General features: G+C 29.7%; 1 protein-coding gene across 1 annotated transcript in view; it reads right to left on the bottom strand.

Moving 5' to 3' along the window:
• LOC117177087 (locomotion-related protein Hikaru genki) overlaps positions 1-7,258 on the bottom strand; it is a 530,094-nt gene extending 522,836 nt beyond the window's left edge. Inside the window, exon 1 of the mRNA XM_033367576.1 lies at positions 7,025-7,258. Within this exon, the coding sequence (XP_033223467.1) occupies positions 7,025-7,097 (73 nt within the window). The 5' untranslated portion in view covers positions 7,098-7,258. The remainder of the gene's footprint in view (positions 1-7,024) is intronic.
• Positions 7,259-13,882: the final 6,624 nt, after the last annotated feature.

The following is a 13,882-nucleotide window of genomic DNA, read 5'->3' as shown; positions in this document are numbered from 1 at the left end:
CCCCTCCTCATTCGCAAACGAAAAGTAACGTAGCCCAAAATATTATCAAAACATAGAAAAGATGGTGATTTTTCACAAAAATAAGGTAATCTTGGAGGAATACATTTTTTCAAATCAAATTAATGTCAATACCATATTTCATTAAAAATGAAACACTTTAAATTCCTAAGACTTCAAGTCGAAGGACATTCAACTTTCAAGAAAATGCATTTATTTTTAGATTCTGACGGATTTTCTCAGCAAAATTAAAAAGTGAATTTTTCAAAGAAAGAAACTAATTTTCATCCAAAAAGAAAAATGAATTTAAATAAAAAAAGTTCAATTTCAAATCGAAGAGATGAATGCTTAAAAATATAAATATTTATCAGACTAGTTTAATTTACAAGCAAGTAGTTGAATTTTCAACTAAAAGAAATAAATTCTCAAACGAATAGTTAAATTTTTTAGCAAAAATGTTGAGCTCGCTATTAAAAAAGATTAATTTCGACCCAAACAGTTACATTTTCAGTTACAAAATATGAATTTTCAACAAAAATATGAATTTTTAACAGATTTCAGGAATTTTCAACAAGAATTGATCAATTTTCAATGAAAAATATTAATTCTCAACCAAAAATGGAATAGTTACATTGTTATTTTAAAAAAGTCATTCTGAACTAAAAAAAAAGAGTCTAAACAAATTATTTACATTTTTAACTAAAGAGATGAATTTTAAACAAAAGAATTCAAGCCAAAATATTATTTTTTGACCCTGAAGATAAATTTTCTAAAAGTGGAATCAAAGAGATGAATCTTAAAAAATATTAAATTTGAACCAAACAGTTGAATATTCAATCAAAAAGAAGAATTTTCCCGTCAGCAGATTCATTTTCTACCAAAAAACACGAATTTTCATAGAAATACGTTAATTTTTAACAACATTATTTCATATTATGCCAATATAACGAATTATCGAAAACGAACTTTGAATTTTCAACCCGAAAGCATGATTTTTTATTTTTAGAAAAGGATATCAAGCAGTTAAATTTTCATAAAAATAGTTTAATTCTCAACAAAAAGTTTATTTTGAATTGATTGGTTTAATTTTCTACCAATTTTTATAATTCCATTTTCTACAAATTTGTTGAATTCTCAAACAAAACATGTTAATTTAAATCATACATTTGTATTTCCAATTAAAAACAATGAATTTTCAATAAAAAAAGACGAATTTTTCACAAGAAAAGATTGATTTTAAATAAAAATTATTAAATTCAACCGAAATTTAAAAATTTTACATATTAGGTCAAAAAAAAATAATTCGCAACCAAAAAAAAAGAATTTTCAACAAAATAGTTGAATTTTAAGCCAAAGAGTGGAATCTTGAAAAAATGTGAATTTTTAACAAACTACTTCAACTTCAACAAAGTAGTTGAATTTTCCAATAAAAAAGATATATTTTTAAACGAATAGTTAAATTTTCAACCAAGAAGATGAATTTTTCAGCAAGATTTTTCACCAAAATCATTAATTTCCTACCAAAAAATTAAGTTTTTATTAGAACAGTTTAATTTTGAATAAAAAAGATTATTTTCGACCGATTAGTTAATTTTTCTACCAAATTGTTTAATACCTAAACAAAGCGGATTAATTTACACCCAAACAGTTCATTTTTTATTAAAGATGGATGAATTTCCAACCAAGAAGATTAATTTTTGATAATAGACGAATTTTTAACTATAAAAGATCCATCCCATAAATTTTTTTTTTATCTTGAAATGCATGAAAAAACGCTTAAATTCATTTTGAAACTTTCCTTGAAAACCTTGAATATTTAATCTTATTTATTAAAATTCTCTTTTAAAAAATGTTTAAATTCCAAGAAATCGTTTAAATCGCTCGAAATCTTTTGAGCTTTGAAAAAATCCTTTATATCTTGCGAAATTCTTTGAAATCTTTAAAATTGTCAGGACTCCCTTGAAACTTCATTTCATATTATTTACTTGCGAGAGTTCTCTAGAAATCGCTTGTAATTTTGTGTATCTTTAGAACCGCTTTGGTACCCCCAGTGCCGGATCATGGGGAGGGCTTGGTGGTGCTGAAGCACCGGGCCCCACGCTAGTGGGGGCCCCCTTCTCCCCAAGAAAAACATATAATATACAGTAAAATAACCCGCTTATAAACAAAAATAATAAAGTCCTAAAAAAAATTTTAGTAAAATTTTTTCAATTAAATTTTTGAATTTTTTTATCATGAACTAATTTTAAATGAAAGTAAAATGTTAAGTCCAGCCGCCTTAAAGGGGCCCCAACGTTATTTTAGCTCCGGGCCCCGAAAGGTCTTAATCCGCCCATGGGTACCCCTTAAAATCTTTGTAAGAATTTCATTTGAAGATAATAAAATTTAAACAAAAAAGCAGTTGAATCTTTGAAATCCTTTAAATCCCTTGAAATACCGTAAAATCTCTTAAAATATTAAAGACGCTAAGAATCATTTGAAATCTTATTTAACTTCATTTATTTTACCAAGTTTTCTACTAATCCCTTCATACCATTGGAAATCCTAGGAGATGATCTTGAAGTCACTTGCAATTCCCCTAAATGTTTAGAAATCATTTAAATATTTTAAAAGCCCTTAAAATGTTTGAAAATCTTTTGAACTTTCTTGAAATTCATGGGGATATTTTTCAATCTTTTGAAAAACGATAAAATACTTCATAATTACTTTGAATTTTTTAAATCCTATAGAATCATATGAAATTCTTTGAAATTCGTTGAAGGATTTGAAGTATTTTAACTGTTTTAATATTCTGCAATTGTTTTTTATTTCTTCTATTCCCTTCATAAATTTTTTCAATATTTGAAGAACATTATTACATTCTCATCAGGGAAGGTATTAGATTTGTGTATAATTTGACCCACCCAGTTTTTATCAAATGATCACGTTTTGAGACTTCCCCAATCCGAAAAACCGGATTTTACGAATGCGTCTGTATGTATGTATGCTAAACTAAAGGTCAAGTTCGTTAGCCAGCCGTTTTGGATAAAAATGCAAAAAGTTAGCACATTTTGAATATTTTCGAGGCCACTTTTTTAAAAAATCAAAAATTCTCTGTACGGATATTCATAGTATTCAAATCGATGATTTATCCTGATGACTTTTTTTCACAAAACCAAAACAGGAAGAAACAGGCAGACTGCTGTGTATAGGCCGCATGTTTAACTTTTAAATTGTAAAAATAACATTGGAAATGGGAAAATTCAGTTTAAAAAAAACGGCAGCAGTTGCAATAAAATGTTTAAAAACAAAAGTTTCTTTTGTTGGAATAATGTGAATTTTTTCAAACGAGACAATGAAATTACGTGTGCTTTAATGCCAAAGCATATTATGATTTGTAATAATATACATTTGTGGAAATGATATACAATTTGAGGGACAAACTCGAGTGCAAAACACGAGATGCATGATGAGAATGTGTTCGTTAAAGCCGAAGGAGCTTTAACAGAATAGAATTCACAATGACCAAATTACTTTTGTCGATGTTTTGACTTTTAATTTTAAAAAGTCTGTGCACAAGTGTGCCGAATATATGAAGACCGAGCGCCTAGCGCGAGGTAAATACATTATCGAGCGCGAAGCGCGATGAGCAAAAGTCGCGCGCGCAGCGCGCTATGAAGTTGTATCCGCGAAGCGGGCAGATTTTTTTTACATTAAGTTTCTATAATGATTTTTCTATAATCGAACAAAAAAATTGAAAAGAAATCCGTTATAGGAAAATCATAATAGACGTGATCTGAATTTCAAGCCATTTTTTTATTTTCTATGGAACAATAAAGTAAATTGTTTCTCTGTAGTTTATCTACTTTTTACATTAATTTCTTCAATACTTTTGTATTATTTATTCCAATGCTGATTATCCTATAATTGCTTTCTCTACAAAAATTTTCTATAAGTAATTATGTTACTAAAAATTTGAATTTTATAATTTGGCAAATAATAGCCCCTTTACGGTCTGTAAATAATTTTTCCTAGTTTACTGATAAATACAACAACAAAATACAAAATAGTTTTCAAGATATTATCACACACAGAATAAAAAAATGTATCGTCTTTTGCAATTAATAATCTGCTAGAAAATATGAATAATTTTTGTAATCAATGAATTACAAATATTTATTTAAAGTACAAGAAAAAATTTTGAACTTCGAATTACACCAAAAATACACATTTTTTATCGTGTGACTGTAACTATATTATTTTAAATTGTATTTGTAGTTTTTAATTTTATTTAATTATTCTTTTTCTTTTTATGTCCATTTGGTGTAATACTTTGATAAATGTTGATTTTTTAGAATTTAAGATATCTATAGTCGTCTTTTCCACAAGTTGTATAAGGAACTGCTTCTGATCTTCTTGATCAAAAAATAAATGTTAAAGTAATATATAGAAATCTCTAAATCATTAAAATGTGAATTTCGTGTATTTTAAAATTCAAAATTTTGTTCTGTCACCCATCATAAATACTTTCAATCTATTTATTCTTGAGAATATTTTCTTTGCATTGTAGAAGAAATACTGTGCACAGGATCTTCAAAAAAGAATGGTTTATCAAATTTATAGCAGTATTTTGCAATAAAAGGAAGAAATGTTTGGGGTAGCATTTGCAAAATTTGGAAAATGCACATTTTTATTTGCCTTATAAATATAGATCTTATGTCAATCTCAACGTAAAATAAAATGAATGCACTAATCAGAAACTGTGACGTGCCTTTGCTTCGACTCTCAGATGGATTTTTGGCTTCAATCCAATTCTGCTTCATCAACTGATTAAATATGCTTTTTAAGGGGGGGGGGGGGTATTACTCATCTCGGGGTGATTGCTCGCAAAAGAAGACGCAATAACGGTCACGGATTTCATCGACTTTTTATTGAAAACAAAATTTTCTTTCTGATTACCAGATTATTAAAAATCAGATATCCCCGATACCTAATTTTTAAAAAATGGTAATAAAATTTCTGAGGGAAACACTAATTGTTTACCTAATTTTCTACACATACATTTGTAAACAAAAGATTTTGAAAGGTATTTTAAAAGAAGTTGTAAATAAATAAATTAGAAAAAATATTGATTGATTTGTAGTTTATTATGTGTTGAGAATAATGCTGCAGGTCTTTCAATGATGTCAGCATTAGTCCCAGGAAAATTCTGTCACGTATTCTTGTGCTGCTAAACGTGATATCGCGTGTTCTTATTCTCTTCATTTTATGACATTCGCGTGATTCGATATAGCAGAAAGTGAACGAATATTTCTGCTCGAGTCTCTCATTGATCCAAATAATTAACAAGCTATTTCTCACAATTCATTACGTGTTGGTATCTTTAAATCTCTTTAAGAAAAAAACGTGAATGTTACCTAATTCATATAAAACTTGAGGGTTTGAAATTAAATGTTAAATGCGCCCATGGGTGCCATTAAGAGTAAATTCTGAACAATCATGGCTTATGTATTATGCAACGTGTTCCGATCCTATCTGTGAATTTCATTGGCAATTTGTCCGCTGATGCTAATTTTGCAGGTCGGCTCTACGTGCAACGGCGATAAAAGTTATAGTCTCTTATCGTTTCCATAAAATCGGACGTAAGAGTGCTAGGTTGGCACATTTTAAAGATTTCGCTTAAGAAAAAAGGACTTCTCTTCACGGTTTAAAACTAATATTATTTTTAATGAGATTTTATCGAAAATTCATCTTTAAGGATTAAGCAATTCTTTGCAAATCAAGTAAACCTTCTTTCATTTAAACCAAAAATGAATGAAAGTGATAAAAGTTTTCAGTTTGAAATGTACACTCGGAGATTATGCCAGATTATGTCATAAACTTAACTTTTCTTAGAAAGTGGCAAACTGCAAAAAATTAAGTTACAAAACTTTTTTAAACTAACTGTCAACATTTTGTATCCACTTACGAAAATTTCATTAAAAGCAGGCTTTTCTTAGAAAGTGACTAAATTTTCGAAAATATTAGCTAGGTCAATTCTCCTCAAAATCACTTAACAGATTATTAAATTACGCGTCGATGGAATCCTCCTTGAAGAAATTCCAATTATTAGAGACTGAGACAGCATTTGAGAAAGACCGAACAATTTTCCGTTTTTAACCAATTTTTGTAATAAAATTTTACTCTGTGCATGCTTTAATACAGTGAATGAAAAAAATGAAAATTTTTAGTAATCAAGATCTGAAATCCCCTCGCTAAAATGAGACCAAGAGCATAATAAAGTATCCACCGGTTCCTGTTTCCCATGCTTTAACAAAGTGCGTTAACAAGTGCGCCAACAGCCATTTGACCTACTGATTACGGCTCAGGCACACTGCCACATTTTCTATGATAATTCGAGAACCAATTAATATTTTATTATGTTCTTGATCTCATTTTGAAAATGCGAAAGCTTGTTCTAAGACGAAATCGGGGATTTTATTGCGTGCCGCAGTCTTTTGTCTCTTATGTTCCATGCTTTATAGAAATGCGTTAAAAAATGCGCCGACTGCCGCTTGACTTACCGATTTCGGCTCAGGCACGCTTCCAGGTTATTCATGATACTTCAAGTACGAGTCAATATTTTATTACGCTTATAGTCTTATTAGGAAGAAAAGATTTTAGACTCTATTTTAGAAAAATTATACTTATTTGCACTCACTTTGCTAAAGTATAAAAAAAGCGAAAGTTGAGAATCCAAAATTTATCAAAAGCGAAACGCAAGTCGTTCTTTCTGACATGCTGTCACAAGCCCCTATAATTAAAAATACTTCAAATATGGCTTAATTATTCTGGATTCTAGAAAGCTTTCTAACCATTTAAAAAAATCTTAGTATCTTAATTTTTCACTGAGACAACGTGAGTGTCAACATCAGGTGGTCCTTTCTGTCATTTTCATGCCTTCAATAAATATAGCAGATGATTTACTTATCAGTATTTTACAATCCCTTTATGCACTATTTTGAAACTGTTGGTATCAACTAGTAAATAAATTAGGACTACCACACACCTTGTTTTCCATAACAGAATTCGGTGTAGGTGAGGTGCAGCAGAAACACAAACCAAACTGTAAAAACAACCATCTCGAGTTCCGAAGCACTATGATTAGGAGAAGTTCAAAAGAGAAAAAGAATCTTTGGAAAATATATAGTTTTCCCCGAAAACGTGGTTAAATTCAACTCCGAATCATCCTCCGTCGCGGCCGGATCTCTCTAGGTGATCTACATGTTTCGAGCTTCCGGTTCTACATGCGTCCGACCTCGTGGTTGGCCGATGCGAAACTGAAGAACTCAACCGATGGCAGTCCTAGTTGAGGGTGTTGGTAATACAAAACCCCGTATTTCCGTACGACTACCCCGCGAGAGAAGGGTGTAAAGCATCCCCCACTGAGGGGCAAAAGCGCGCAAGCGCTTCCGCCGACGTCACAGAAGTCCTGAATCCTTACTGCATACACTTGTGCATGAGATTTTTTGCGAAACTGGTAGGTATTTCCATTTTCACACGAATGTTAGGTGAGAATCGGGTAATGCGGTGGACATCAAAGAGGTCCAAAGAACGTTTTTCGAGCCACAGGACAAGTCACCCCTTCCCTCCCCAAAGTTTCTCTTTCCGAAGAGATACAAATAATTAACAATTGACACTTTGAATATTTCTCATGAATTTGTAAACAATGTTTAAATGAATGTAAATTATTCAAACAATTAATTATTCTATACTCACATAATTTCAAAAATTGAGTTAGAGTTGTACATTTTCTTTCAAATTGGTATCCTTTGAATTTGTGAACTTTTTGATTGCCTAGTGTATAGAAGAAATATATTAACCGTTTTTTAAATCATTAAAACAAATATAATTTGTTTTTCCGGAAATATTTTTATAATATAATTTTCTAAATTAAACATATTATTGTATGATTGCGAGTAGTAGTAAATCCTGCAATAAGCTTTATGATATTGTTTATTCAATTAATTACTATTCTGTCAATATCCTTTAAATTCAGTATGGATGGTTTACATATTTTCTGGCGCAATATCAAATAAATCATAAAAGTCATAATAAAATGTAAATTATAAAAACTTATTATTGCATTCTTCATATTTTCACAATCTTTACCATGATAATTGATTAGAAGACAGTAAATTCACTAATGCAAATTATAGTTCAAGTTTCCACATTTTCTTAGGGCAACATTATTCATTAGGTATACGTGCTATATTTTAGTTTTATGATAATTAAAATAATAAAAACATTCCCAGACGCAAAACTTAGATATAGTTTATATATAGTGGAAAAGACAGTGATATTCTTCATTTGTTTTATGAAATTTTCTATGTAAAATAAATTAAAAATATGAGAGTTTTGTCCACTATATATAAATTATATATAACTTTTTCACATGTTTTACTTTAGTTAACTTTGTACAATTTTTTTTATAATCATTTGAATAATAAAGAGCATTATACCAGCCAATTTCGAAATTCTATTAGTAAATAATAACTACTGTAAAAGGTGTTAAATTAATGTCGGACTTGAACTGCTTGATAATGCGAAATGAGTATTAAAAACAGTACTTACTAAAAGTAGTAACAAATTACAGAAAACAGTGTCTAGATGTTTAAAAAAAATATTGTCTTTGGCCAAGAAATAATGTTGTAATCAAAGAAGAAATCGCGATTATTCGTAAACCATAAAAGATATTTATTCTTTATTTTTCTTAATGTTGGAAATGGGTCGTGTGTGACCTAAGTTTTTGCTGGGACCAGTCACGGGGGTGCCTTTCCGCCCCGCCCATAAGACGCTGGAAAAGGAGTCGTGTGTGACCTTAGTTTTTTCTGAGAACAGTCACAAGGGTTCCTACCCGCCCCCATGATATGATGAAAAGGGGGTCGTGTGTGACCTAAGTTTTTTCTGGGACCAGTCACAGGGGTGCCTTCCCACCCCCTCCATGACACGTGGGAAAGGGGGTCGTGCCTGACCTAAGTTATTTTTGTGACCAGTCATTGGGATGCTCGCCCCCATGAAACGTTGGGAAGGGGCCCGTGCACGATATGTTATTTCTGTGGCCAGTCACAGGTGTGCCCCCCCCCCCCACATGAGACGATGGAAAGGGGGTCGTGTGTTACCTAAGTTATTTCTGTGGCTAGTCACAGGTGTGCCCCCTCCCCTCCCATTACACATTGAAAAGGGTATCGTGTGTGATCTAAGCTACTCTACACTTCGTACCGACATTTCCCTTATTTTCTCGAAAACTGTCAGTCGTAAGGTAAAAACATATTCAATATAAAATATGTATTTTCAAAGGATCTACAACTTTTCTCTGAAGCTTTTTCATCAATTTTCACTATTTACTAAGATAAACGTAACAAAACATGATCTTGATGGGTTTTTCATGGTTTTCACCATGAAAATCACGTTTGCGGGTATTTTCAGTATCATATTCGTGATCAACGCGTCAAAATACATAGGTATACGGAGTTTCAAATAATTCAGAGGTAAGCGCTTTTCGGGACTTAACCGCAAATAAGTTCCATTTATTTAAACAATTAAACTTTGTTTACAAAGTCGTGGGAAATTTCAAAATTTTCCATTAGTAATCTGTGTAAAAAAAGGCGACTGAAATTGCTAAAAATTGACAATAATACGTAACTATTTTTTATGCTTGGTTCATATTTCGGGCGCATCAGAGGATGTGGTAGGGTGAATTAAAACTAAAAGTTATTAGTATGATTTTATTTCGTAGACACTTCTTTTAAATTCTTAAAAACCTTTGCACGGTTCGATGAAACCCTGCAGCATGAGTTCAATTTATCGAAAATCCAAAATTCCCCTTTGTAATCAAATTTTCTTTTTTAATATTCGAAAACATATGATACATCTGTAAAAAATATTAGAACTTTCAAAATATAAATCAAAACTCTCAGTTTTTTTTGCAATATAAATAATAAAATTTAATTTTTTGTCCTCGAAATGAATATGCTACCAAAAATAATATCAGTTTCTATTATCGCAAATCATTCAAATTAACCCTCCGTCATCCTTGTCGGTCATACATGACCAAGTCGATTTTTCAAGACAGAATTTTGTAGGGAAGAAAGAATTATTAAGAACAGGAAATTTTTTTTTAATATTGAAAAACAATCGAATGATAAAATAGAGGATTTGAATAATAACTTAGAATTTTCAAATTATTTTTGTATCGCAAACTGTATTGGTGGATGAGGAGTAGACACAAGTTGGATGGCGGAGGTAGTAAAAATAACAAGGACGGCGGAAGGTTAACAAATTTTTAGTTGTAAATCTTTAAAATTAAGATATTAAAAAAAAGTTATTAATTACATTCCTTTAAAATATAATTTAAAAAATTAAATAATTTGTAACTCTATTGTATATTTTTCAAATTCCGGTATTTTTAATTGTAATTTCTCACAAATTAAAAGCTTGCAATTTTGAAAATTTTCAATAAAAAATAAATTAAAAATTCTGTAATTTTGATCCTTTCTATTTGACATTTTTAACCATTTAAATTTAAAAATTAAGCAATTTTTAAGTTTTACAAATATTTAAAATAAAAATCTTGAAAACTGAATATTCTGCTAATATTAATATCAATATAAATATTCTACTAATATTTTCAAATTTCAAAAATTCTCTATTTGTTAAACTCTTTAAAATTTGAGTCATTTTAATTGTCATTTTTTGCAATTTGAAATTTTTTCTATTTTAATAAGTTACAATAAAAAGTCTGTAATTTTCATGACTTAATTTGGAAATTTCATCAATTAAATTGAAAACTTAACTTTTTATGTCCAAAATCATGTGAAATGTTAAATATTAAAAAGTTTAATAGTTGATCTTCAAATCCAAAGTATTCTAGAGTTTCAATTCTGAAATTAATTGCGATTGTTGAAAACGGAACTAGCCTAAAGAAATTTGGAAATTAAATACCCTTAAAATATAAATTTTGAAAACCACATAATTTGTAATTGCGTATCTTCAAAATTCAAGAACTTTTCAATTGTAACTTTTAAAAATTGCAGATATTTGAATTGTAAATCTTTGAAAATTGAAAACTTATTAATGTTGAAAATTTACAATCAAAAATTTTATGATATTGATTATTTACTTTGGAAGCTTTTTTAACCAAGAATTTTTAGAATTGAAAACCTGAATATTGAAATTTAAAAGCATCAAAATTTAAGAACTTATATTTATACACCATTCATATTCAAGAGTTTTCAGTTGTAAATCTTTCAAATTGAAGAGCTTTGCATTGATAATCTTTATAATTCAAAAGTTTTTAATTTTGCCTTCACTTAATCTTCTCGGTTAAAAATGTAACTGTTTTACAGAAAGCTCATTTTTTCGATTTTGAAATTAAACATTTTGGATGAAATTTTATTTCTTTGTTGACTGAAAAATGTTTTCTAGTTAAAATTTCAACTCCTGTTGCAAATTCATGATTTTGATTTTGGTTGAAAATTCACCATTTTTATTTTGGTTGAAAATTCAACAAAATAGTTCAAGGTTGAACTACACCCAGACGTGAAAATTTTATGTATAGTTTATACATAGTGTAAAGTATTATATATAATATTCGTTTGGTTTTTACATTTTTTGTATAAAATTTGTATTCTTTTTGTATTGTTATCTCTCAGTAATTTTCATCATTTTAATCCTGAAATAATCTTACCAATAACACCAGCCAAAGTTTCACAACATTAGTGTAAATTTCAGACTATCTGAGATGAGATAATTAAAAGCGTATATATAGATATATTTTGGACGTCTAAGCTTCTCAAGCTTAATCTCTAAAATCGGATTAAACTTCAAGAATCCAGATCTATTCAATCTAATCTTCCAATAGACATTTTGATAATTTATCAGATATTCATCCAATTAAATTATTTATCAAACCTTTTATTTTTTAATAATACTTCAAATGTTCTCTTTCGTAATTAATTTTATTTAGTTGTAACTCAATCCTATTTTTCGGACAATAGCACCAATTAGATAAGACCTTATAGATAATTATACTCCATGGACTGTTTTTTCTTATTTAGCTGCCATTGAGTGATGAATTAGAGTAATAATAGATACTAAAGTCCCTCAATTCCACTGAACCCACCCCACATTTTTTTCTTTTTCTTTTCGAAGCAATTCTTTTTCTCCCTTTCTTCGTATAACAATATTCAAGCGAAATCTTGGAAATTTGACAGTTATCTCCCACTGAACACAGACAACGTGATCTGTCTTGAATAGGGAAAGGTGACAGGGAGAAATTCTGAAAAAGTACAGGCAATTCAAAAAAGAACATTATTTTCATAAATTTTCAAAATAAATACATATTTAAAAAATTGGTACCATCATCGGGGATGGTAATAAACGATCAGACGATGATACTGATCCCATTATGTGAAAATAGAAATCTATAATATCGATCTAAGATACCCATCAAATAAAGAATTTTTTATTTTTTTATTTTAAAATTGAATTTTATACGTTGAAAAGATACCTCCCCTTCGTACCTTTTCGCTCAGCTGAGAATCGAACCACAAGTATACCGATTGCCAATCGGGTACTCTTACCACTAAGCTACTGGAGAGATCGAAAGATCAGTCAAAAGATTTAAGAAATCTTTCTTATCATCGAGGATGGTAATAACGATCAGATGATGATACTAATTGTATTACGTGAAAATATAAATCTACACTATTGATTGAACATACCCCTCAAATTCAAAATTCACCATTTTTTCTAAAATATAAAAATTAAATTTTATTTTTAAAACATGATCCCGCCCCTTCTCTCCTCTTCACTCCGCTGGAGATCAAACCAAAGGTCTACTATACCGAGTGCCGATCAAGTACTCGTACCACTAAGCTACTCGAGAGATCGAAAAAGGAATATTCTTTCACAAATAAGCCCAAAACCAAGGTTCTCTGGATATCAGTCATCACATTTAAGCAACGTATTACTATAAACTATGGTAATGGCCGATCAGATGATGATACTAATCACATTACCTGAATGCGAAACGGCAAGTTTTTCTGTATATAAGTGGGATCTTTGTCCACAAATAGAATTTAATAAATATATATTGTTATAAAAAGGACATTTATTTTATTTAAATATTTTCAATTTCCAAATACCTACAATTCTATAGGAAATAGCATTTTCTTTAAATGCTTAAATATCAAACAATTTAAGAGCTTGAATAAATAATCGAATCTATGGGGCATTATTCCTCAACTGCCCCAACTCAAAAAGTCATGTTTTTCGATTGTCTCGAAATTCTGGGAATATGTTCGCCTACCCAACAGTAGTTAATTCACAAACTTATAGACCAGGATTACCAACCCTCCCCAAGTGAGGGGGGGTTGAATTTTCAACCCCAATGCCTGCAGGGGTAGTTTCAAACGCCTGTAACTTCCTTTCTAATTACGCGATTTAAGATTGTTATGAGGGTTTTGGAAAGTGCTTTTTACACGCTTTCATTCTATTTTATTATTTATAACAAGAAAATTGTTTAAACAATTTTTTCAATAAATCCATTGTTCATTTAACTTTTTTCGCAATTTAGGCATCTACGATTTTTTTTAAACAGTCTCAAAAGAAAGCTTGACTTTTTTACTATGAAAAATGTCTAATAAGAAAATGGACAAACTGAAATTCATTGAGTTACAGCCATTTTTTTGTATTACTCACATTGATCCAAAATTGCATGAAGTCATCGGAAAAAACTATTCAGTAATGTTAATCAGTAAGGTTGAAGAAGTTAAAAATTTTTAAAGTTATTATGAAAAAATATTAAGTAAAAAGCACTTTCTTAAAAATGAACAGTATTTTTCTGAAGATAAATGATTCCTCA

The sequence above is a fragment of the Belonocnema kinseyi genome, chromosome 7 (assembly GCF_010883055.1).
Source record: "Belonocnema kinseyi isolate 2016_QV_RU_SX_M_011 chromosome 7, B_treatae_v1, whole genome shotgun sequence".
NCBI classification, from domain to species: Eukaryota; Metazoa; Arthropoda; class Insecta; order Hymenoptera; family Cynipidae; genus Belonocnema; species Belonocnema kinseyi.
Note: the sequence above shows the minus strand (reverse complement) of the source record. Positions and strands in the feature narration are given on the sequence as shown.